The 25289-nt window shown below is 32.5% G+C and overlaps 2 protein-coding genes across 4 annotated transcripts; one reads left to right on the forward strand and one right to left on the reverse strand.

The window, feature by feature from the left end:
• Positions 1-12214: 12214 nt before the first annotated feature.
• On the forward strand, positions 12215-21130 carry LOC111316853 (cysteine protease ATG4-like). 3 transcript variants are annotated; one of them, XM_022919039.2, is made up of 9 exons: positions 12236-12560; positions 12643-13178; positions 13250-13335; positions 13489-13539; positions 13660-14039; positions 18093-18231; positions 20364-20419; positions 20502-20572; positions 20683-21130. In XM_022919039.2, exons 2-9 carry the CDS (start codon positions 12722-12724, stop codon positions 20901-20903), a joined length of 1461 nt encoding a protein of 486 aa, XP_022774774.2. In that variant the 5' UTR covers positions 12236-12560; positions 12643-12721; the 3' UTR covers positions 20904-21130. The 3 variants fall into 3 exon arrangements, with proteins under 3 accessions (XP_089609603.1, XP_022774774.2, XP_022774773.2); XM_022919038.2 differs by having other exon boundaries at positions 12240-12397; positions 12611-13178; XM_089753477.1 differs by having other exon boundaries at positions 12215-13178.
• Positions 21131-23337: 2207 nt separating this feature from the next.
• LOC149511909 (uncharacterized) lies at positions 23338-24394 on the reverse strand. Its single transcript, XM_089753450.1, has 3 exons — positions 24255-24394; positions 23886-24113; positions 23338-23551 (listed from the first exon to the last, which is right to left on the reverse strand). Exons 1-3 carry the CDS (start codon positions 24392-24394, stop codon positions 23338-23340), a joined length of 582 nt encoding a protein of 193 aa, XP_089609576.1.
• Positions 24395-25289: the final 895 nt, after the last annotated feature.

The following is a 25289-nucleotide window of genomic DNA, read 5'->3' on the forward strand; positions in this document are numbered from 1 at the left end:
CTTTTAAAAGTCGGGTAAGCTCGAGTGTAATCGATGAATGTGTCTTTTCTAAATCAGTGAATAGGGCTTCTATTAATCCTTTTATTCATTGAGGTTTTGGATTCTTTTCTCATGTAGCTTTGAACTTTCTTATGCCCTTTAAGCCTGATGTGAGCCTCCCTTACTTATCCCTGATGGTCTATTTCCATGCCTTTTTTATTTTTTCAATTTTTTCGTATACCCTTTGTTTTGTAAAAGAATATTAAGTCCATATGTTTCAAGAATGAATTGCTCACATCCAAACTATTTTTACACCATAGTTAGGGCATAAGTAATGACACCTCATAAACCCAAAAGGAAAACCCAAGGCTGATTCTCATAACTATACAACATCGAATCATGATGCATCCAAGGTGCTCTCTAAACTATCTCTTAGTTGTTAAGCCTATGAAGATATGAAACCCATTCATCCTTTGATTTTGCCTTTAGCCATGTGCTATAACATAACTCCTTGATTAGAATGCTAGAATAAAGGTATGATTTATGAAACTTTCTTCAAATTTGATATGGCTTTTCATCCAAACATAAAAAGTAATTGTACACACCCATTGAGTTGGCCTTTGCCATTTTTACGACAATAATTCAAATATTAAATGATTTTAGCCAGAATAGTTGATGTTGCATTGACTTTATGCTCTAACTTATCAATAAAATCTACCACTACAACTTTAACATATCTAAGAATTTTAAAAAATATCACTAGTCCATGTAGAACCAGGGCTATTACTGTCATTCCCTGGTCGTCATCCAAAATGTTCATGAATGAAGTTCCACAGAAAACTCCATGGAATACCCTTGTTTTCATCCTTTGACTTAGGACATGCATCAACCTAAGGCAAGTCGATTCCAAGCATTTACATAAGCTTCTTATGATAACTTACCTTGTTTGACCCATAGATTTGGTCTAGGTTTGGCAAATTAAGGCAAAGCAAAACCATGTACTTTTCAATTGTTGGCACCATATCTACTTCATTAAAGATAAAACACCTATAAAAAGGATCCTAGAACTGCAAAATGGCTTTGATCAGATTATAGTCCACATCAAGTTTGAGCAATGAGGCTATGTCCCCATATTTGTTTTTAGATATCTCTTATCTCATTTCTACTCATGCAGCTCTAAATGTTATTTAAATCAGCTAAGTCATTTTGTTGGAGATAAGATGAACTCTCTCGAGCAAAGATTAGACAAAACTTTTAGGTAAACAATTACCTTCTTTTCTTTGGCATTCCTTTTACTTTTATTTTTAATTGATAAGAGATTCATAATGAGTTGATGCAGACTTTAATTGCATTTAACCTTCCATGAATTAATTATGAGATCTCATTTATCAATAATTGATATGTGACAAGTATTTCTTATATGAGAATGATGTAAATGCATAAAATTAAATATAATAATTGAAATGATACACAAAGTTAAATAAACAATATGATAATGCAAACAATATGACAATTGAAATTATGCAAATGCATAAAGTTAAACAAATAAAATGGTTAGATAATCAATATATCGCACAAACTATTCCTTCTTATGTCTTACTTTAGGTTATATCTATCATCGAGTAGGAATGACTCTATCTTAAGGCTAACCTCTTAAGTGTCAACTATATGTAGGGTTGGGCCAACTCTAAAAATTTTTAAATTATTTCTCACATCATTATCCATTATAGACTGTAAGGTACCTCAATTCTCACCCACCATAGGCTATAAACAAAATAAGTTCAATTTGAGCGAGAATGTTTTGCTAGCCCAAGTAAAGGTATAAAATCTCATGAAAGCATAAGTACTTTACTCTCTCCTAAGGGATGAAACTTGGGTATAGAGCTCATGTTATGTATATGTACATGAATGATAAAATATTAAAAGCTTAAAAAATAAATCAAGAAAAAAATCTTTTTTAAAGAAAATATTAGACTTGGATAACATAAATTTATTTACTGGCCTGACTCCATCATATCTCCAGCAGAGTAACCAAATTATCATAACGCATAAATCCATGGTCCTATCGCTAGACATAGACTTAGAAATCGCCTCTAATCTTTTTTATTTAGATAAGATTTGGCCACCTAACTGAATCTATCCAATTTTCAAGAGAAGTTTCAAGCTTGACTTAAGTATCTTTAAAAGGTAGATTCAAGTCTACAAAACTAAGACTAGATCTAAAAGTATGATTACGTGCGAAGAAAGTTGTAGCACCCTCATAATGCCAATTGAAAATATGGTACCAATTTGATTTCATGTTATCTAAAAGCCTTAAAATCTTACCAATTAATTTAAGATTGAAAATTATCCTTAAATTACTCAATATGTTGGTTAATAATTCAAGAACATTCTCTCACCTCAAGAGTATTTAAGGAGACAATTTGTCACATTTTAAAGAGCCTCTGTCATTGATAAAAGATTTAATCAATTATTTTTTATTAAGTTTTTGTTTTATCAAAAATAAATATAATTCTTCCACCTTTTGGGTTTAAATTAGAAACATTCTCTTACTTAGAGATTTCTAAATTTTTTACCATTTTCGCCAACTTTAGAAATATCGTTCCTAAAATTCAATTCTTATTATTGAATTTTATTCGTTATTTATTTTCAAATTTTTTGAATGAAAATAAAATGGCAATTATTGTTTGAAATCTCATCCAATTTTTTTTCCATCATTTAGGTTGAATTTGGAAAAGATTTTTACCTAGAAATCTCATAAAAATTCAACCATTTGTAATTTTTTTAAAGATTTCTTCCTTAGGTAATTGTCATATATTTTTAAGTGCTTTCCTAATTTATATTTTTTTACTTTTTAATTTGGAAAAGAATGCAATCACTATTATTGAAATTTCATTTAAATTATTCCACCATTTGAGTTAAATTTAGAGAAATTCCTCACCAAGATATTTCTTTAAAAACTTATTATTTAAAATTCTCAGAGTCTCACAAGCGAAAACCATTTAGCTTGGTTTGATCACAAGCAAAATCAATCTTTGAATTGCCTTCCAAGTGGGTTTAGCCTTAATTGCTACCTAGACTAAGTTTGAAATGGGTTGTAATTGGGTCACCTAAAATGAGTTGTAGGCTAGTTGAATGAGTCAGCTGAAGCGGGTGGAAATGGGTTTGATATTGGTACGGATTCTTTTCTCTTTTAGACACTAAATGACATCATTTATATTAGAATAAAACATCTATTTCAATATTTTCCTCTCTTAAACTCTTATATCTTACTTTTTCCAAAGACTAAAGACCTAAATAATCAGCAATCAGGATTTCTAAATACCAACAATTCAAACCTCTAGATTTTCATTAGCCTCAATCATTTCTATCACCATGGGCCACCATTGATTGTCAAAAACTATCATCCTTTGTTTGCAAAAACTTATTCCAAAATTTTTCCCTTCATTCATAAAATAGATTCTTAAACCCTCAATGATTAAAGTAAGTGGCAGTTGCTCAAGTTTTAAAGTCCGATGAGTTTTGCTACTATGAGCCAATTACCACATTATGCTACTACTAATCACCACTGCTTGTGCCCCCACAACCACTTGTCAAACAAGGAACGAACACCTCTGCCTTCCACCCTTGTTTAAGGTTAGAATGAAATCATTGGAAATTACTGTTGGCCTTCTTCATTCTTGTCACTCAAAGCCTTGAAAGCTTTTCAATCAATATAGGTCACAACCACCATAAGTTGCTTCTAGTGCCACTAACCACCAATACAAGTCACGAGCACCACTACCAAAATTTTTATTTTCCTATAGTGCTGTAATTTGTGTTCTCTGTTATGGTGAAACCTAGGATTGATTGTGATCTTTATATTTTTTTTGTCTACTGGGTTTTTTGGTTGATAAGGTTTTGGGTATTGGGTATTGCTTGGCTTTATTGCTAACAGATTGTGTATTGCTAACAAATTAGGTTTTTTTGTTTTTATATTGTTGGGAACGAGCTTTCTAGGAATTAGGCTGGAAATTGGATGTATTTTCTCTATGTGATATCTTTCTAATCACTAGATGTTTCTTCGTGTTGTTTCTTAATTGTTGTATATCTATTTATAAGGAGAGATTGATAGTGTGTCAGATTGTTTATGATTTAATTTTCATACTTTCGATATTATTATGAGAAATAATCCACATTTATCTCCAGTAATTCAAACTCAAATCAAATTTTATCACCAATTTTTAATGCCAATCACTTCTTTTTTATTTTTAGCTGTTCATCTCTTTTTTTTTTTTACTTTTTCTTAGATAAAAAGATAATTTTTAAAAAAATATGTTAGTAAAACTAGAGATAATCAACTCTGAAGATAACAAATAAATAAATAAATAAATAATAATAATAAAACAAAGTAAATCAATAGATAAAATTAATAAGAAATATACAAAAATAGATAATGATAAAAAAATAAATAAATAAGATAAATATATAAACATAAATAAATGCAATAGAAAGTAAAACATCAAATTGATAAACAAAAAGCAAAAATAAAATAAAAGTAAAATTTGATAATTGTGCTTGTATCGAATCCAAACCCAATTAGTTTGGGTTGAATCCTAGCCCAATTAATTTGGGCCTCAGACTAAATAGGGCATCTATAACTCCTTACATGCTTTTACACCAACTTAACAAGACCATTACCACTGATGATCTGCCTAATCCACCTTTTTTATGGTCATTTCTTGAGGTGCAAGTGGTTAATGTTTATCTATTTTATTGATTTTAATGGGTTTGGTCATTTGGGTAGTTCTTATTTTAGCCTATTAGGTTCTTAGCTAAGTTTATTTGATTTCAACAAGAGCATGATAGAAAAGAACTAAATCTTAGAGCTGACCATCATAAGGAGCTAAAATGTGCCCAACATCAAGCAAAAGATGAACTCAAATAGGTATTTATGTTGTTAAGGGTTAAGTTTGAATTAGTCATATTAGTATCAAATGTATTTAATTTGCTAATAGTTTAAGAATTGGTTTGGAAAACATCTCTTAAGAATGAACATGAAGTTCCAATGAAAGTTTTTAGGTGTCAATTTAAAGATGAATGCAAAAGGCTTTAGAAATATTTAAGTCTCAAAAAGTCCAATGTATGTATTTGCTTCATCTTTTATATTAAATGGGCATAATATGTGTTTTGAACTAACTTTGTGTTAATATATTGCAAGAAAACAAGCAGAGAGCTCTATTGCAACTGTAGTGAAAAATGATGGTTGACAAACCATGAGAAGAACAAGAAGTGAATTTGAGAAAGGTTAGCTTGTTTCTTTGATAAATTGCTCATTTTCTCTCTCGTCTCGTGTATACATGTAAAGAATGGAACATACCTTTAACTGTCACACAAACAACTTCATGCTATCCAATATGTAGATACTAAAACCTCTATTGCTCATTATGTTATAATTAGGCTTGGCAATGATTATTTTTACCAAAATATTTCATTGAATCAGGTTTATACTTCTAAAGATAGTTTTTAAGGTTTGGCATTTACTGGATTTAATTTTCATTATATAGCAAGCATGGCTTAATCTATTTATTTACATGATTGACTTAATCTATGCTTTTGGAAAGGGAAACACAAGTGGATAAAGAGTAATGAAGAATGGTAGAGTCAAAGATCTTGTATGTCACCAAATACCATTGTAGTAGCTAAGATCATAACTTAGAGTTTATGCTGAGACATTCTACTTCAACATAGACAAAATACATCAAAACACACAAAAAACACATATACACAAAGACAAGCATGGTTACTAGGCAAACTTAGATAATTCAAATTCATCCGTTATGTGCTGACTATAAATACATGCCAATGCTAACTTGATGATTCTTGTTGGTGAAAACATGCCTAACATGAACCATATGGTGGTGTCTTGGAAAAGGATTTGGTCACAAAGGCTTTAGATAGGTGAAGAATATTGCTCAATTTTTTGCATTATGCAATTGTTTTTTGAAGTACATAGTTGTTTTCATTTGTCTTTTCTTTCTACATTAGGCAATTGTCATTTTTGCATAAATTATCGTACACTTAACTTCATTTATGTATTAGACAATTGTTTTTATTTATACACTTAATTACAATTTTATTTCTTTGTAGTACTCTTAGTTTAAGAAATTATAACGGTTGTATGTGTTTTAAGAAAAATGTATTTTAATTCATAACAAAATGTATTCTTTTTATGTTAATATTAATTGTATTGATTTTTTGACCAATTATTGTATTTAAAGAAAATCATAGGATTACTATTTACTACAACAAAGAATAAAATATTAGTTTATATATTTGAAATCTATTTTTTATTATATTTATGGATAACATAATAAACGAAATGATTTTATAATTGGCTACAATAAAGTTGTTGCAAAAGGTATAAAAGAATTTTATAAAATCCTTTTGTAACGATAATAATCATTTTTACAATTAATAAAATTGGTTGTGTTAAAAATTTTACAATGATAAAAAGGATTCTGTAACCGAAATATAAAGTTGCTAAAATAAAGTTAAAATAATGATATTTAATCATTCTGAAATATGATATGTAACTAAATAAAGACTTATTACAAAATATTATTTAGCAATCACAATATTGTTGTTACGTAAAAAAATCATCAACCAAAATAATATTATTATGTAAAAATTTTTACAATCAAAATAATATTGTTACATAAAAATTTTTGTAACCAAATTTTATGGTTGTTAAACTGAAGTTTATACAATGACATTTTATCATTGCAAATTATGTTTTAGCAACTACAATATTGTTGTTACATAAAAAATTTGACAACCAAAATAATATTGTTATGCAAAAATTTTTTGCAACAAAAATAATAATGTTACATAAAATTTTTTTAATCAAATTTATTATTGCTAAAATAAAGTTTACACAATGACATTTTATTGCTGTGAAAACATGATTGATATGGCAACAACTAAAAGTCATTGCAACATGTTGTTTTTTTCAAAGACAATATGATTTGTTTCCTTAACTCTTTATCAATGGAGTTAATAGCAACAACTTACCAACGAAAAAAAATCATTTTAAAAAAATTTAGAAATGATAAAGTGGTATTTTGCAACGACTTTAACCAGTGCTAAATATCTATTTTCTTGTCATGATTTATTTAATTTAATCCTTCAAGTTCTAAATTTCTTTTAATAAATTATTCCTACTTAATTTTACCCACAAATCATGTTCTACATTTGTGTAACCCATTAGGTTCCTTAACATGTTATAATAAATATAAGTATTATAATCCTTTCGTGGTTTCAAATTAGATGAATCAAACTTTTGTTAATTCATAATTAATTTTTCAATTAATCAATCTTATATTTATAAATTATAATTGCCATCTATCAATAAGCCATGACTTTTCAATTATTAAAAAAAACCAATGAGATTTGACTAACATATATATTCTTAGTTTCTCAGTATAACTAAAATTCTTTCATCATTAAATATTGTGATTTAATATTGAATATAAATTTGTGTTTATTCATTAGATATAATCATATTAAGTTTCATGTTTCCACTTTAACTCTTTAAATAAGTTTTAAAACTATTCTAAAATTTTATTCCTTATTTGATTAAAGATTACGTGAGTTAATTTTTATCAAAAATAATTGTAAAGAAATATCTCGAGACTGTGAATGAAAAGAAACTTAAGGAAGTTTATACCTTAAGCATGATCATAAGATCATTGTTACGCTACTTATGGTACGTGATACATTATTCTTTAGATTGGTTCTTAGATATGTTTGATATATTGTAAGGATCAATAGAAAAAAGCACTGGAAGCTTGACCAAGTAAGTGGCAGTTGAAGTTGAAGAACTTAGCCAATTTTTGTTGATTTTAAAAGCAATTAGTTTTGATTTATCTTTTAAATGTTGGGTTTTTTGTTTTGGCATTTGAGCGAAGTGATTTGGGGATGTTTATTTTTGGCTATATTAATGATTTTAGATACATTTTGAAGATATATTTAATAGATTTTGCTAGCACTAAATGCTAACCTTATGCTATGTTTCTCCGAATGATAAATCATATAATGTGTGGGATTTTATCCATATCTTGGTCTAATCATTCTCATCATTAAATTTTTTTTCTAAATCAAAAACTTTTTATTAAATAAGACACTATACAGCTAACACACCACACTCTTAATTATAAGACCCCCTAATAGTCAACATAGGTTCTAATGCCTTATAAAACAACTCTTGTTACCATCAAGTGTCATAACATACGAGTTTAGGAATCCGATTGCTTGAAAAGGAAAAATGAAAAAAACCAATTTTGAAAATTTTATCAAAATTGAGGAGTCACCACTAATATTTTTTTTAAGGTGTGATTGACCTCTTAAAAAGTTTACCCTTTTAATAAAATATTAAAAAAGTTTAAAGTTTCTTAAAAAGATATTTTAGTCTATAAAATTATATTTGTGTTTGGAAGTCAGTTATTCATGAGAAAAGATTAGTACCTCCACAATACCTTTTAAAAATGATACTAATTGATTGCATGTTATCTTTGAAATTTTGTAAAAATTATCCTCATTTTAATATTTACAAGTTAATTCCTTAATTTTATTTATTCATTCTGAAAAATTAGGTCCTTTTAACTTTTTGTTTTTGAAAAATAAAATCATTTTTTATTTTTTGATTTAAAAAAAATATTTTGTATCAAAGTGAAAAATCCTAAGTATCGAAACACTTCATTCACTTTCTTATATATATGAGGCCTTTTAAAAATGTCTCTAACTTTAAGAGTTTTCAAAATGCCCCACAAAATCAAAATAATATTTTGCGTAAATGATAACCATTGAGAATCCTTTTATATTTAGGCCATATTTCAAGGGTTATTTTTACTTGAAATATTACCTTACTTTATCATTTTTAAAGCATTTTCTTATAAGACTTCTTTTTATGAAACATGTAAATGATATGCATTAACATAAAGATATTTTATATGAATGGCAATTGAAAGGTAAATGAGAAACACAATGTATGAGTGTAATGACATTGCCAAAATGCAAATGCATGCAACAATTTCATTTAAAACTTAAATGTGAATGCATGAGTGGGCTTGGGGTTAACTTTTTGGGTTTAAGGCTTGGTTTAAAGTTTGAGGTTTAGGGTTAAGTTAGGTTTAAGGGTTTGGCTTTTATTTTGTTTAAGCTTAGGGTTGGTTCAGCTTGGTTTGGGATTGGTTCGATTCGGTTTAATGCAAGTTTAGGGTTTAAAGTTTTGGCTTAGGGTTTGGGGTTTTGGTTTAGAGTTTGGGGTTTTGGTTTAAGGTTTGAGGTTTTGGTTCGGTTTATGGTTAGTTTAGGGCTTGAAGGTTTGTTTTGGGATTTAAAGGTTTGGTTTAGGATTTAAGGTTTAGTTTAGGGTTTAGGGTTGGTTTTGGGTTTGGTTAAGGCCTAGGGTTGGTTAGGGTTTAAGTACAATTTAGGGTTAGTTTAGGATTTGAAGGTTTATTTTGGGGTTTAAAGGTTTGATTTGGGATTTGAGGTTAGTTTGGGGTTTAGTTAGGGTTTAGGGTTAATTTAAAAGATTTAAGGGTTTTGTATGAGGTTTTAGGGTTTGTATAAAGGTTTAGGTTCTACATAGGGTTTGCATGAAAGTTTAGGGGTTTAGATAGGGATTTAAGGTTTACATGAAGGTTTAGGGTTAAATAGGGATTTATGAACCTCCACAATGTAAAAGGAAGAAGAAGTCAAGAAAGAGGTAGAAAACTCCTTAAACTCAAAAGACGAGCTAAAGTTAGGCTCCAAACTCAATTTATTTATTTATAAGAAAAAGAAAAAAATTAAGGTTGGGAAAGATCAGAAAGATGGGGGTTATTAAAAGAGAGAGTTGAGAAAGAGGAAGAAAAGTCAACTGGAAGAGCTAAACTAACCTCTGACATTAAGACTGGAGGATTCTAGAGCTCAGAATCTAATGCGACAAGAAGCTCATCCATCTTGTGATAAACTTATTCTCCCCTCATATGAGCATTATCTTCAATTGATTTTTAACCTTCAATAAACATCGAATTTAACTAATAAACAACTTGGCTATAGTATTATCTTGCAATAACGAAAGGACCTAATCATCTGAATAGAAATCTTCACAACCAAGTTAATCTTTCTTTACTTCTACCTTAAAGTTATCAGACATGCTAGAATGAAAAGATATAATGAAAAGGGAAAAAATGTACTAAACAGATTAAAAGTAAGAAGGTCAATCGAAAAAAGGCTAGGAGTATTTAAGGTTGGTTAAATCTAGTAGGCCCCCGAAGGCCTCTTATATAGCCAATTCAAGGTTCAAATGAACACCCTAAATTGTGCCACATCACCCAAATGGTTATCATTGATGACATTTCACATTCTTGACCTATATTCATTTATTCGCTAATTTTTCTCTCTTTAATAGTCAGATTTTCCCTCTCCTTAATAAATGCAAATATATATGAACCTATAAGAGGGGCATATTGATCATTCCACCATAAATTTTACTGTTCAGAAATATACGTGCTTAAGTCATCTAAACACTTGCAACACATCAGGCCATGTATCACCACAAAAGGAAAATTAAAAAATGAAAGAAAAATATACAAGTTCCACATTGGTTACCATAATAATAGAGCAGCAAATCACAAACAAATATGATATTGAATATACGAAACACGTAGGCTACCATTTATTGGTTTGACCAATATAGCTTTCATCCACATCGGCACCCATAATTGTTAACCTTGGTAATCTAAAATCGAACCAATAGTATAAAATTCTTCTCAAAATTCGAGCCCAAAAGTTTAAGCTTGGTATCACTAAACACAGGTTAGATTAGCCCAACTTACACTCATCAGTTTGATACTCAAATTGCTCGATGAAAGAACACAATGTTAGGGACATTTTTGGATCCAAAAGACAGAATAATCATTTTTCTTCATTAGAGATAATCAGCAGATAACTAAAGGCATTTTTTATTTTTTAATTGAATTGACATGTCAGGTCGACCTCATTCTATAGTACCATGTCAGTGCAGCCACTCACTAGTCTACTCATTAAACCCCCTAAATACTGATTTGTCATCTTTTAACCGAGTGGTCAACGTTTAGCTCAACTCAGCTTATCAGGCCATCCTTGACCTTAAGGCTTACCTCGGATAGCTTAGGTTGCCTAAGATCCCTCACCTTATAGGATAAATAGTATTTTTCAGGTACCGTTTAATCTATCTTACTTTTTATGCTTTCCTATATTCTTATTCCTATATTTTTTTTAATAGATCTCTGACTTAAGTGTCAAAGCACAAATATTGAGACTATTTTCAGCTTTTGTCTTTAACTACTTTCTTTCTCTTTTTCTTGATTTTAGGGTTTTACGTCTAAGAAACAACAACACCACCAGTAACTTATCATGACAATTGTGAAAGAATATCTTTACATTGATTTTTTTTTGGATTATTATATTATCTATATTTGTGATGAAATTTTTAAACTTTGCAAGTAAAATAAAATGGTTGTTATACGTTCATTCAATATGAATTAATTTGTTATTTTTAAATATTTAATGGATGCATGTTAATTCTTTAAGATCCATTGTAAAATTTAAAAACTTTATGGTCAATGTATAAGATAAACTTTTTTAACTTAATTTTTTTGTAATAACTTTGTTATTTCTTTAAAAATTATGCACGAAAAACTTCATATTCATATTTTTTTGTATTTTAAAAGAAAATATTCCTTCAATCCTTTTTTGTGTATTCCTTTTTACTTCCATAGATATTAAAAAAAAATAATTGGGTATGATACTATTGTCATTAATTGATCAATAATTAAATGATTGATCAATATTAAAATTTAATAATTAAATGATCGATATGAAAATTAAATAATTAAATAATAGTTTCAAAAAATTTAACTATAATTAATTAATCAATATTATATTTTATCATTAAAGTTTTGAGTTTATGAAAACAAAATAAAAAAAGTTAAGAGATAAAAATAAAAGATGAAAAAAATTGTTGTTGTTTTAATTATAAAAAATTAATTTAAATTTAATAGTTTAAAATATGATAAAGCAATTCGAAATATACACAGTACAAAAACATAATTTAAAATTTTAAAATAATTATACATAAATTTAATAAAAAAATACATTTCAATCTAACATATAATTTTTTTGTAAAATACCATATAAAAATATAAAATTAATATTTTAAAAATACATAACTCGTTTTATCTATTCTAATCATAGGAGAGAAAAAGAAACATGTGCTTTTGATTCCCCAAATTTTCTCCGTAACTCGACCCGTACCCAAAGTTTCTTTCACAATTCTCAGGGGCCTTGTCTTTAATTCTTCCATCTCCCTGTCTCTCAGACGTGTCTCACACCTTGGGGGTCCCGATTGGTGCTTCCTATTTCCTTGTTTTCTCTTTCAATTTCACTTATTTCTTTACTTGAACAAACCTGTGGATCCCTTGATTTTGCGAATTAGATTGCCAACGATCATCGACAGGGATCGTGCGATTCGATTCGGAAGTCGAATTCTTGTATCTCTGCTTTACCCGATGGTAATTTTGTTTCATTTATGTCTCAGATGGATTTCTTTCATTATATGCAGATTTGGATTGAAACAGATATCCTTATCACCAGGGAGCTGCCGAATTAAAATTTGCTTCTATGACATGAGCCTAGTCCGTCATATTATTGCCTGCTGCTGCATGAGTAGGTAATGAAGGGTTCTCATGAGGGGAATGTTGCTTTAAAATGCTCTTCTAAAACTGCTATCGATAGCTCACCATCCCCTGGAACTGGATTAGAGCCAGGTCCCAGTGACTTTAAGTTCTCCAAGAGTTCTGTCTGGTCAAACTTCTTTGCTTCTGCTTTCTCAATCTTTGACACATATAGTGAGTCGTCGGCTTGTGAAAAGAAGGCATCCCTTAGTAAAAACAATGGGTGGACAGCAGCTGTGAAGAGGGCTGTCTCCGGTGGCTCAATGAGGAGGGTTCACGAGCGTGTTTTGGGGCCAAGCAAGATTGGAATATCTAGCTCAACTAGCGACATATGGCTTCTAGGCGTGTGCTATGAAATTTCACGGGAGGAGTCCTCTGGAGATATGGATGCCACCAATGGATTAGCTGCATTCAAACAAGACTTTTCATCACGAATATTGATGACATATCGTAGAGGTCTTTATCATGAAGTTTGCTCCTTACAGGAGTCATGGTGATAACACAATTTCTAAGTTGTTCATTTGCAGGTTTTGATGCTATTGGAGACACAAAAATTACAAGTGATGTCGGCTGGGGTTGCATGCTTCGAAGTAGCCAAATGCTTGTTGCTCAGGTATATTCATTTCATTTTGTTTTATTTTTCTCTTGAGAATGTTTAGACAAGAAGTAGGAGACTTTGATATGCGTTTTCATCATGAAAATTGACATTGCTTGTTATCTGGCGTTTGTTTTAGCTAGTTCATGTATTGGTTTTCTTCCCTTGCAGGCTTTGCTTTTTCATCGATTGGGGAGGTCTTGGCGAAAACCTTTGCAAAAGGTGGTGCGAAACAGTTTCTATTCCTGGACTTGCTTATTTCCTCTAGCTCATATGAGAATTAGACCATGATAGAACCAAAAATATTTTGTTTTCTTCTCTGACACCTTTTGGCCTATGCAGCAATTTGACCAAACGTATATCGAGATCTTGCATCAGTTTGGTGATTCTGAGGCCTCAGCTTTCTCCATTCACAACCTTGTTCAAGCTGGAAAGATTTATGGACTTGCTGCTGGGTCATGGGTAGGCCCATATGCCATGTGTCGCTCGTGGGAGTCTCTTGCTCGCTCTAAGGGGGAGAAAAATGACCTTGAGCACCAGTTACTTCCTATGGCTGTCTATGTTGTTTCTGGTGATGAAGATGGTGAGAGAGGAGGAGCTCCAATTGTTTGCATTGAAGATGCTTCTAGGCACTGTTTTGAATTTTCAAGATGCCATGCTGATTGGACCCCTATTGTTTTACTTGTACCCTTGGTTCTTGGACTTGACAAAGTAAATCCCAGGTTTGTGATGTTTTGACGTTTCTTTGTTTAATAGTTTCATAATTGGAAGATTCATCAGGCCAGATCTTTTGTGTAAATTAATTAATCATCTTTGTATCTATTAGCTTTCTGGTTACCGATATTTCCTTTACTGTGCAATTCTAGGAGCCAACAACTATGATTGCTAATGTCTTCCTCATTTAAGTGTTATTGCATTAGTATACTGGATAGATCCACTTAGAAATGAAAAGATAGGCTTTTCTTACACCTAATTGATGCAAATTAATCAAATTGGCACATTTATAAAAAAAATCTTAGTTAACAAAATTGGATCAATTCTAGGTCTATTTATCATAACATGGTCGTTGTTTCCAACTCCTGATTCTCAGACTATGACTTGGCCACTTGAAGATCATTAGTGCATTGATTTTAGTGAAATTTTATGTGAAGAAATTAAGTGGAACTATGGAGAGAATAGGTTCATCCTAAGTAAAGAATTTTAAGACGAAGGAAACCTTTAAAGCTTAGCCAGAGTGAAAGAACACATCTTAACAATCCTATGAAGATTCGTCAATTTTTTTTAACACCTGTGGCATCTTACTTCGATAGATAGATTGGAAGGTCTGAGTGGGTTTTCAACTTTTTATGGTAAGGCATGTTTGCTGGAATTGATTGTAACAAAGTAATTGGTCTAGTTCATTTCAGCAAAGCATCATGCCAATGCCAACTTCTTTAAATGATCTGTGTTCTGTTAGTGGAATTATTCATAAGATTCAACCCTATTGACGCGCTTAGTTAGAAAATTACAAATTCTGTAGCCCAAAAATTATTTCTGGGTAAGGATTATTCTGCTTGATTCCTTAGAATGACTTGCTTAAATTTTATGCCCATTTAGTATCAAACTGTAGAACTAGAAATTTGAAGTTGCTTTTGATAGTGTTCAATAGTTTGTTTCAAGGAATCTCAAGCTTAGTTTTCTGACTTTGAACTCACTTTGAGCTTGAGAAATTAGCAATCCAACCGTGATTTAGCAGTGATCAATTAGGTAATCCTAGCATGGCCTTGTGAAGTTGTATGAGCTCCAAAAGTGGCTCTCTAGGGATTCATCGTGCGTTATTGATGTTTTGCTTGTAGAGAGCTCCTAACTGGATTGATGGTTGTTTTAATTATTTTTAAATCAAATTCTAGATACAGGGATTAATACGCCTATGAGTTCAGAATGAAGTGAGCATGTACAAAACTGCATCCTTCTATTGTAGAGTATGGATAAGTGATAATGAGCCCAAAATACTCATTTACTTGTCTTAACTATAGTTTATCTTCTCTTCACTATGGAGATTGGTTGGAACATCTTTCTCTTCCATGTCAAATTGGTTGAACTATTTTATATTTTAACATTCAAACACCTTTTCCATGTTTCATTAATATGCTTGTTTTTTTTCTTTCAAGTAGCATGATTTCACTTGAATGGTTTTAATGATTTATGATCTGGTCTGTAGGATCCATATAATATTTTAAGTTTCCTGGCCAACTAAGAGTAAATATTAGTTTTATGAAGAAATCTATTACCTTTAATTGCGAGAAAGTTGATGCTCTCATTTAACATTTGAATAGTCATGGTGTTATAAATAGGGATTTATAGTGCCCATTTTGTGGCATGGCATTCACCATTTAGGAGTAGTGGCGCCCTACCCACCACAGCTATTCACTGCAATTGAGTTGTGAATGGTGATTCACATGCATAACAGCACAGCAGATAATAGGCTACAATGGGATGCTAAAGCCACTATTGATTTATTTTGCCTCTATTATTAGTTCTTTCTTTTCTTTTTTCTTATCAAATCAAATGGCAATCCCATACCAAAACTAAGAGAACCAATCCCAAGTCCAAACATTTAGTAAAAATTCAAAAAATTTGAGCATCAATCAAAATAAAAGAGGGAATTGATTAATGTAAGAAACAAATATTCACTTAAATTACCCCTTTTCCTTCACAATTTTTTAAATTTAAGTTGTGGATGGTGTGGAGAGAGAGCTCTCTTATATTTTCATGGATGTGGGCTTTTGGTTGTGTCATCTTCTCTAGTCTTGACTCTTGAGAGAGATGGATGAGACATGAGAGTTCAAAATTCTAGAGGGAGAGGCATTGAGGATGTGGGTGAGGTATAAGGGTGGTTGGTTAAGTTGGGTCATGGGTGGCTTTGCTATGGAATGAGGAAGAGAAGCGGACGGGATCCTGGAAAGCGGACATAGAGAATAAGAGGAGAATTGGGTTGGGTGATTGCAGTGGCTTATGTTTCGTATGCCATCTAAAAGTCAAAAGTTTTTTTTCTTTTTTCTTGTTTAGTTGATTACTTAGGTGGGGAAGGCAAATGATTGGACATTGGTATTTGAGAAATTTTTTTGAAGATTTAGATGAAAACTTGAGTTAGAATGTCAATTGCTGATTACTGAAATTATTTTTTATGAGTTTTATGTATGAACCATCCTTTAAAAAATAATTAATTTGAAATGACTATAATTTTGATATTAAAGTTAATCTTAATTGTGATTTTTGTGTGTTTTATTAAGATTAGATTGCTATCCATTATATTATTTTTGTTTAATTAATTTTTTAACAAGTTGCTCACGGGTGTTTGACCCAATGGTAAAGTGTATGTATCCTTGGTTACAAAGACAGGTTGGATCCCCCTCCCCAATAACCATATCTTACGAGGAAGAAATTTATTTAAAATGTTCATCCCTTATTTTTTCTGATTAAATTAATTTATGATATATGATATTTCTTCTATCATATGTATTTGTAGCATTTATGTCCATAAAATTTGTGGATAATATTAGTGAACACCTTTTTAAATATGCATACTCACTTCTGAGTTATAGTTAAAAAATGTGAATAATTTATTTCATCATATAAATGAAACAATTATAATCTCATAAATTATTTTAAATATCATAAATAAATGTTATTATGGGTACACTTGTTATTTACTTAATTTGATAATAAGTTGTGCAAAACTGAAAGAATATTTACGACAACAATGATTGTGACTACTGTTATTTTATTATTTATGTCCACAACCGCAATAAATGTTACTCCACTTAAAAGTCGATTGCATTGCAATTTAAATCTCTGGTTCTAAATGAATGTTATAATTTCTTTTAGCATTTGGAAAACATTTTTATGCTTTTTGTTCTTTCAAGTAATGTCTCCAATCTGATTTAGAGTGTAATAGCCGGCTTTCTTTGCATGTGTCGTGGTTATTTTGTACATATTAAAGTCCCATTAGGCTTGTGCTACACCAAGGCAGGTAGTTCTCTCTCATTGCATTAAGCCCATCCTCCTCTCCCCAAGATCGACCTGAGATGTTTAGGAAGAAATCTCAAGTTCAACCGTTCAGGTGTGCCCTTGGTGGTCTGCATTCTGTGTTTCTTTTATACACGTACTACTTGCTACATGTTGAAAAAATGCATTCAGCTTTTGGTATTCTTGCTAAGATAATAAATTATTCTATTCAGTTTATTCTTGGAAATTGCTCCAGGCTGTGGAGATTTTAGGATGTTACTTTCTTTACCTATTTTAGTTTTTTTTCTCCTAAGCAAGTTCTCCTTACCATATAAGACACTAGTTTTATTTTCTTTTCGTTCCAAAATTACTGGTCTCATTTCAATTTTGAAGTGTTAAGAATAATTTCCACAATCAAAATCTCAAGGATATTTTCTGCTAAACCTCCAACTTCACCTCACAGCCACTAAGAGCTTCTAAAAGAAAGAAAACACCATAATGATAAAATTAGCCCATGGTGTTATCCGTGAATTACAGTTTATCTTAATCATTTTGCTTTTTCAAAAAAGGTTACCTTTTGAGATAGAGGGAATACTGCATTAGGACTCTGCTTATCTGGAGTCAGTAAAACATGTATTATGGTTCAATGTAACATACTTCAAAGAATAAATGAGTACACACTGCTTGTCCTCACAAAAACAAGTAGCATTAAAGTAATCAATTATGAAATTAAACTTGATTTCTGCCACATATTCTAACCACTTGGAATTTCGTAAATTTATTATTAGGTACATTCCATCATTGCAAGCAACATTCACCTTTCCACAATGCCTTGGCATTTTGGGTGGGAAACCTGGTGCCTCGACTTACATTGTTGGTGTTCAAGAAGAAAATATTTTCTACCTTGATCCACATGATGTTCAGCCGGTAAATTCATTGATTGCTTTATATTATCACTCATATGTTACATTCTCTTATTCTTTTAGATGCGATATAGGTGGATAGACTTATCAGGGAAGCTTCTTTTACTTGTTTGGTTTAGTGCTGAAGAATGTCTTGTCTCTTCACGAAGGATGTGTTCTGGAAATCATTTATTTTGCCATTATGTGAAAAGTTATGGGAGTAATATAAGATTTTATCTAAACTAAATATATTTTTTAAGCCAGGCAACTGATTGATAAATTTGAATTCCTAAAACTGGGCTATTCATCCACAGGCACGGTAGTGAAGAGGGTGTGAAACTTAGTTTCTTAAAGATTCTACAAGCCCCAGTGTTGTTAAGGTGTTGTGCCTTAGCATTAGACAACAAAAGTGCCTCAGACACTTTTGGGCAAGGTGCATTTGATCAGGTGCGAGGTGCACCTAGGTGCGCTTTTTTGTAAGGCTGTAGGGGCAAAAAAAGCCCTCCTGATTGAACTTCTCTTTAATTTCTTTAATTTTTAAAATTTTTTCATTAACTAAACCTTTAATAGTAAAAGAAGTGCACAATAGCAAACTCTCTACTTCTCAAGGTTTAAGTATTACAACAAACATGGGAGCATAAGGAAATCATGCATATTGACGACCAAAAAAAAAAAAAAGAAAATTTTGCATGTTTTATAGGACAAAATGGACCACTCTTTAGAGTTTATTATCAGAATCATATATCTTAAGCTTATTATATATATAAACACACGCGTATACAAATATATATATATATATATTAATACATATACATATTGTGTCTTCACTTAGGCAAGCCCTTCTTTACACCGTGTGCCTTAGGCAATATAAGGGTTCTAGTGCCTATAGTGCACCTTGCGTGCTTGACAACACTGACAAGCCCTTACTCTATTGATGTAGTGCTGAAGTAGAAACATTTAAAATAAAACCAGAACCAGGACTAAAATTGATATGAAATAGAAGTTGGGATAACAAAATGATTTTAGGTTGTAAAACCTTAACAATTATATCCAACTATAAATAGTTGCTTAATTTGTCTAAAAGACTATTTATACTAGGGTTATAAACAGCTTTTAGTCCTAACCCTTAAATACTTATTTCTGCTTTTTCTATCCTTTCAACCTCTTCTTTTATAACAAATAATTGTTATACTTTCATAAACAATGTAGAATGTCACTTTCCCAAAAAAAAAAAAAATGTAGAATGTCATCATCTACACTTTTAATGATGGTTACTATATCTCCTTGCAACATTCTTATGGTTAGAAGCAAGGTATCTTCTCAAATATTCTCAGTTATTGTAGAGAGGATCAAGTGTAAAAGATGACTCAAATTAGTACCATGTTTTCTCACACCAGATGTAAGACAACAAACAAGAAGGCATCATTTTTCCCTTTTCTTGCCAGTACTATATATTGTGGTTTTGTCCATTGATTTAACTTGGATTGGTTGTGGTTTGCATGAATATGGGTTGAAGATACTAAGAGCACAAGGTTCATATTTGATTGAATCTGCAATATGTATCTAGCATTGGCTTAAACGGGAAACTTTTTTATGTTCAGTTTAAATTGAACATGTAACAATTGTTATTTCAATCCAAATTGAATAGTTAAAAAGGGGTCCAATGGCCATTTATTGTTGCTGTCCTTTTATTTCCTCTCAAGGATTATCATTGTCATGTTTGGAGTAATATTTACATTCTCTTGTGGCCCTTTTGGTTAAGGGGAAGGTTGGCAGTGCATTTATGGTGCCAAAAAGTGCTTTGGCTCCAAATGCAATGTCAAACACATGTTGCACTGGCTCTAAAATTGCTTTTTGACAGCACTTTTGCAGCCAACCACAAAAGCACCTGTAAGGCAATTTTAAAGATGAAATGACTAAAATCCCCATTTATGTTTTAACTTTCCAAATCAATTTCTGACAATTCTTTTCAAATGTGTTTTTCCCAAATCGAGTTTTGTCAATTGCAACGGCAATGCCAAATTAAGCTTAAAGCTTCTTGCATGACTTTATTCAAATGTGCTTCTGAGTTCTGGTAATATGTTTGCCGTTACTTAATTTGGTCAAACAAACTTGGGAGTTCATGGAAATTGTAGTGACACCGAATTTTTTTATCAGGTAGTTAATCTTAGTCGGGATAATCTGGAGGCTGATACTTCGTCTTATCACTGCAAGTAAGTACCTTGTTATTTACTTATAAGTTTCACATACATTGATTTCTTTGTTCCTAATTTTGTTGTCTCTTGTATGATCCAGTGTTATACGACACATTCCTCTGGATTCAATTGATCCATCCCTGGCAATTGGATTTTTCTGCCGAGACAAAGGTTTGGTTGTTAGTCTTTTTGGTATTTACAATTTTACTTGTTTTGGGTTTGGACCAGGCAACTTAATGACGAAAAATGAACTTTCCCTTTCTATCATGTTCTTTTGGCAGATGATTTTCAAGATTTTTGTTTCCGGTCTTCCAAACTAGCTGATGAATCAAATGGTGCTCCCTTATTCACTGTTGCTCAAACTCTTATTATTTTTAAGCCCATTAGCTATGGCGATGCTTTGGCTGACACTGGTGAGGTTCGAGAGGATGATTCCTTTGGTGTAATGCCTATGGGTGACATGGATGGCAGCACTCATGAGGACGACTGGCAGCTCCTTTGATGGGAACTTTCTTTATCTTCTGCTGGATTGTATACTCAACTCCCTGGTTCCTCCATTGGAAGAACCTTGATTTACAACTTGGGCGATTCTGTCTACTGTCCATTAACTACATTTGTAGGTAGTGTCTAAGTTATAATGATTCTTTACCCTCAATTTTAGACTATTGCAAGCTGTTAATAAAATTGACCAATATTGATTTGTGTAAGATACGTGCGATTGCTGTTGAATTTTTTTTTTATTTTGGTAGACAACAATGTGCTGCTGATTTTTCTATTGCAATGCTATGTTTGAACTCTTGCGTTAATGCAAAGAAAATTTTCATTAACTTGATCCAAAATTTTCAAACAATGAAACATAACAACCAGTCAGAGCGAGTGGCAACACCTGTTAAAAAGGACATGAGTGGAAGCATCAATTCTTTTCCCAAATAAGTAGAGAGGTGCTTATAAAAGCTATGGCAAGTACAATCCAATGCTACCCAATAAGCTGCTTCTCGTTCCCAAAAGCAGTTATGTAGTGAGATTGAAGGGGTGAATTCTGCCAAAAGAGGTTGGTTGAGATGATAAGGTTCAAATATTTCAATTGTAAGGTTTAGATTCGAGTCTCATTGTTAGTATTTGGTAGGTGATCAATAAATTCAATATAAATTTTTTCTGAGACCTATGATATGTAAATTCAATTTAAGTTTTTTCTGAGACTTGAAGTCTGACCATAAAATATATAAATCTCTCTTTATTCTAAACTTTTATGCACCAAAAAGAGTGAATTCCAGTATTTTGTGGGGATGAGGTAGAGAGGCAATGAAAGTTCATAGGCGGAGTTGGGGGATATTGACAAAAATGAAGTATGGAGGTATGGGATTCAGAGATCTTCAATCGTTCACAACCTAGTCTTAATAGCTAAACAAGAATGGCAGTTGATGCTTCCTCGGCTTTAGTCACTGAAGCTGTTGCAAAAAAGAAACTGTTGTTGCCGAGGAGAAGAATTTTGAAAAGGTGATTCTGGAATCTGACTCTAAAGATGTGGTGCAAGGGATTAATGAAGATAGGTTTTGCTCAATTTGGGAAGTGGAGCCTGTTAGAATACGATGGAAGTGGAAATCATCGCTTGAGTCTGGATTCTTAGATCTTCTAAGGAAGTAGTGAATCAGGCTGCAGTTATATGTCGCGAGAGGATGTGCCCGTTGGATTAGGTTAATAGCATCCCTTTCCTCTTTGTTTGGGATCCTGCCTCGTGATGAATGCCAAGTCGACTGTAGTTTTCATATTGTTTTATCAATGGTAATGCTAAAAAATATATATAACTTTGGTTATTATTTTTAAATTTATGGATTTGTTGGATTTTTATCGGTGAATTTGAAATATCTATAGGTATTTGTGGATTTAAATTTTTTATAACATTTTAAATATTAAGCATGTTGAATCTATAATAAATTTGTGTATTTTATTTTCATTACAACTCAAAATAAAAATAATTTTTTCAAATTCATAAATTTCGGGGCTTGCTTGCTATTTTAATTTATCTTTCTTTTAAAAGGTCTAATGAAATTTTTGTACATTACAATTTTCTAAAGAGTTTATTTTGCAAGATTGAAAAAAAAAAGAATATTTTTTTAATGTAAATGACTTTATGTATCAAAGGAAACTTTCCTTGGTCTTTTAGCAGAATGTGTATCTCACGAGCTCCAGACCTTAAACCTGCGACCTTATGTTGAAAATTGATTCTGTATGCCTAAGTTCAACGTACTACACAAGCATACGGGCACTACACCAACAAGAAAGGTAGAATATGCAAGCTAAGAAAATATAATGGATGTTGAAATATGCTCTGTATATTATTGAAATGTGTGATTAATACAACTGAAGGATGACAACCCTCTATTTATAGCCTCAGCACTATATAGCTACTCCTAAAATTAAAGGATTACATGATTCTTAGAATTAAGAGATTACACATTAAAATACAGATTACATCCTGATTTTAAGGATTTCCTTTTAATTCTTAGGGTTAATTAGACCCTCCAACTATGTGCTGTCGATCCTAAATGCTTCTATATGGTTCTGAATCGATTCCACTCTCCTAAGTCCACCTAGGTGCTATGCGAGCATGATACGAGCTTGGCCCTATCATGTGGATAGGCATGAGTGTTGTGCAAGTGGTCTGGACACTTCTCCCATGCTTATTGTGCAAAATCCCACTTTTGTCCCTAGTGCTCGAGCTTGGGCTACTGGTGCTCGGGCCTCAGCTCGTGGTGCGCTGGCTAGGGCATGACATTCTCTCTCACCTAATCTCACAATGCCTTGATTGTGTCCTCTGCGTGGAACCGCATGATCTAGTCCTAAAATTGCCATAGGTCATCTATTGGTTCCTAACTAGCTTTACTATCTAGAAGCCCCTTTCGCTGCACCAAGTACTCATTTCTTGGTTGATAATTTCATCGCCTTACAACCCTGTTAGCCAGAATGCATTGAACCTCTTTTTCATAAGAGGCCCTGGCTCCCAATGGTGCACGCCTTGAGTCTGCTCGTTTGGGATCCCTTTGGTCCTTGTGGTACAGTTTGAGCATGCTAAGATGAAACACTGAATGTACTCTTGGCTTTGGTGGCATATCCAGCTTGTAGGCAACCTTGCCTATCCTCTTACGAACTCTAAAAAGGTCCCCAATACCTTCGAACTAGACCCTTATGTAGGCCTTTATGTCGTATGATGGGGTGCAACTTCACCAAGACCAAGTCCCTCACTAAAAACTGCACAACCCTCCTCTTTTGGTCTGCCCACTTCTTAGACCTTTTCACAGTTTTATGTAGACAGACTCTGGCTAAGTCAACTTGCTTCTGCCAAACTTTGCCAAACTTATGGGCTACTGGGTTAAGCCTTGTATAACCTAAGATAATTGAATCGAGCGTTAGCATTTCCTACCCTATCACAATCCTAAAAATGCTCTGGTTCATTGCTTCACACAGCTACAGGTTATATAAAAACTGGGCAACATCAAGTAGCTTCAACCAATCCCATTGTATGGCACTCACATAGTGCCTGAAATAGACCTTCAACAATCTATTTACTTGTTCAGTCTGCCTATCGGTCTGGGGATGCATGCTAGTAGAAAAGTTCAAGTCTGACCCCAACAGCTTGAACAACTCAATCCAGAACCACCTTGTGAAATTGTTAGTCCTGATCACTAATAATGGTCCACGGTACTCACCAATACTTCACCACATTTTTTAAGAACAAATGGGCTGCCTCCTCAACTAGGCACTCCTTGGTTGTTATAATGAAAATCCTGTACTTGAAAAATCTATCCACCACTATCATAATGCTCCCAAACCTTTTTTCCTTCGGTAAACTGACTATGAAGTCCAGAGTGATGCTCTCCTATGGTCACTTTGGTTAGGCAAAGGCTCCAAGAGATCGCCTAGTGGCTTGAGCTTTATCTTGTCTTGCTGGCACACAAGACAATTCTTCATATAGGCCTCAACATCATCCCTCATGTGTGGCTAGTAGTAACGATCATCGAGCAAGGTTAAGTCCTTCTTTTGGACCATGTATCTGCGTTCAGTCTTGTTGAGCTTTTAGCTTTCAAATGCAGTTGAATGGTTCTCCTACATCAGTATGCCCCCTATCGTAAAGTCTGATGCATCCGTATGCACCTTATACGATTTGGCATGGTTTAATAAGGCCAACATTAGCTCCTCAGTCACTGTCCACTTCAACCGATTAAAAGCTTCCTGGCACTCGGTGTTCCACTCCCACACTCTCTCTTTTTTAAGCAAATCAGCCAATGGTGTGGTGACGGATGAGTGGCCTTTAACGAAGCGCCAATAGCAGTTAACCAACCCAAGGAATAATCTTAACTTGGTGACCTTGGCTAGCAGTTCCCAATCCAGAATGGCATGCACCTTGCTAGCTCCATGTGTATCTTGCCACCTTTCACTATGTGGCCTAGCAATGGTACCTATTGTTGGGCAAATGGACACTTCTGCTTTTTCACAAACAATTCGTTCACCTGCAACACCTCGAACACCTGTCTTAAGTGGTCTACATGCTCCCCTAATGTCTATCTATAGATCACAATATCATCAAGATAAATCATAACAAAATGATCAAAGAATAGTTGTAATACCTTGTTTATGAGCATGTAAAATGTTGTCAGAGCATTGGTGAGTCCGAATGTATGACCAAGAACTCATAAGGGCTGTAACAAGTGAAACATGTAGTTTTAAGCTCATCTCCCTCTACTATCCTGACCTGGTAATACCCTGACCTTAAATCTAGCTTAGTGAACCACTTTGCACCTCCAAGTTGGTTGAACAAGTTCGTAATGAGGGGGATAGGATACTTGTTTTTTATGGTCAACTTGTTTTTGATGGCTAACTTGTTCAGTGC

This window comes from Durio zibethinus, chromosome 24, assembly GCF_047325235.1.
Source record: "Durio zibethinus cultivar Kanyao isolate XHJ-2024 chromosome 24, ASM4732523v1, whole genome shotgun sequence".
NCBI lineage: Eukaryota > Viridiplantae > Streptophyta > Magnoliopsida > Malvales > Malvaceae > Durio > Durio zibethinus.

What these genes read in the sequence shown, in the direction of transcription:
- LOC149511909 (XM_089753450.1), bottom strand. Translation starts at nt 24,394, where the DNA reads ATGAGGGATGATGTTGAGGCCTATATGAAGAATTGTCTTGTGTGCCAG. An exon ending in GCATCACTCTGGACTTCATA is followed by an intron (nt 24,114 to 24,254) that starts GTCAGTTTACCG and finishes AATGTGGTGAAG; the next exon opens with TATTGGTGAGTACCGTGGAC. An exon ending in AAGCTACTTGATGTTGCCCA is followed by an intron (nt 23,552 to 23,885) that starts GTTTTTATATAA and finishes GGACCTTTTTAG; the next exon opens with AGTTCGTAAGAGGATAGGCA.
- LOC111316853 (XM_089753477.1), top strand. Translation starts at nt 12,722, where the DNA reads ATGAAGGGTTCTCATGAGGGGAATGTTGCTTTAAAATGCTCTTCTAAA. An exon ending in GCCAAATGCTTGTTGCTCAG is followed by an intron (nt 13,336 to 13,488) that starts GTATATTCATTT and finishes CTTCCCTTGCAG; the next exon opens with GCTTTGCTTTTTCATCGATT. An exon ending in ATCCACATGATGTTCAGCCG is followed by an intron (nt 18,232 to 20,363) that starts GTAAATTCATTG and finishes TTTTTTTATCAG; the next exon opens with GTAGTTAATCTTAGTCGGGA.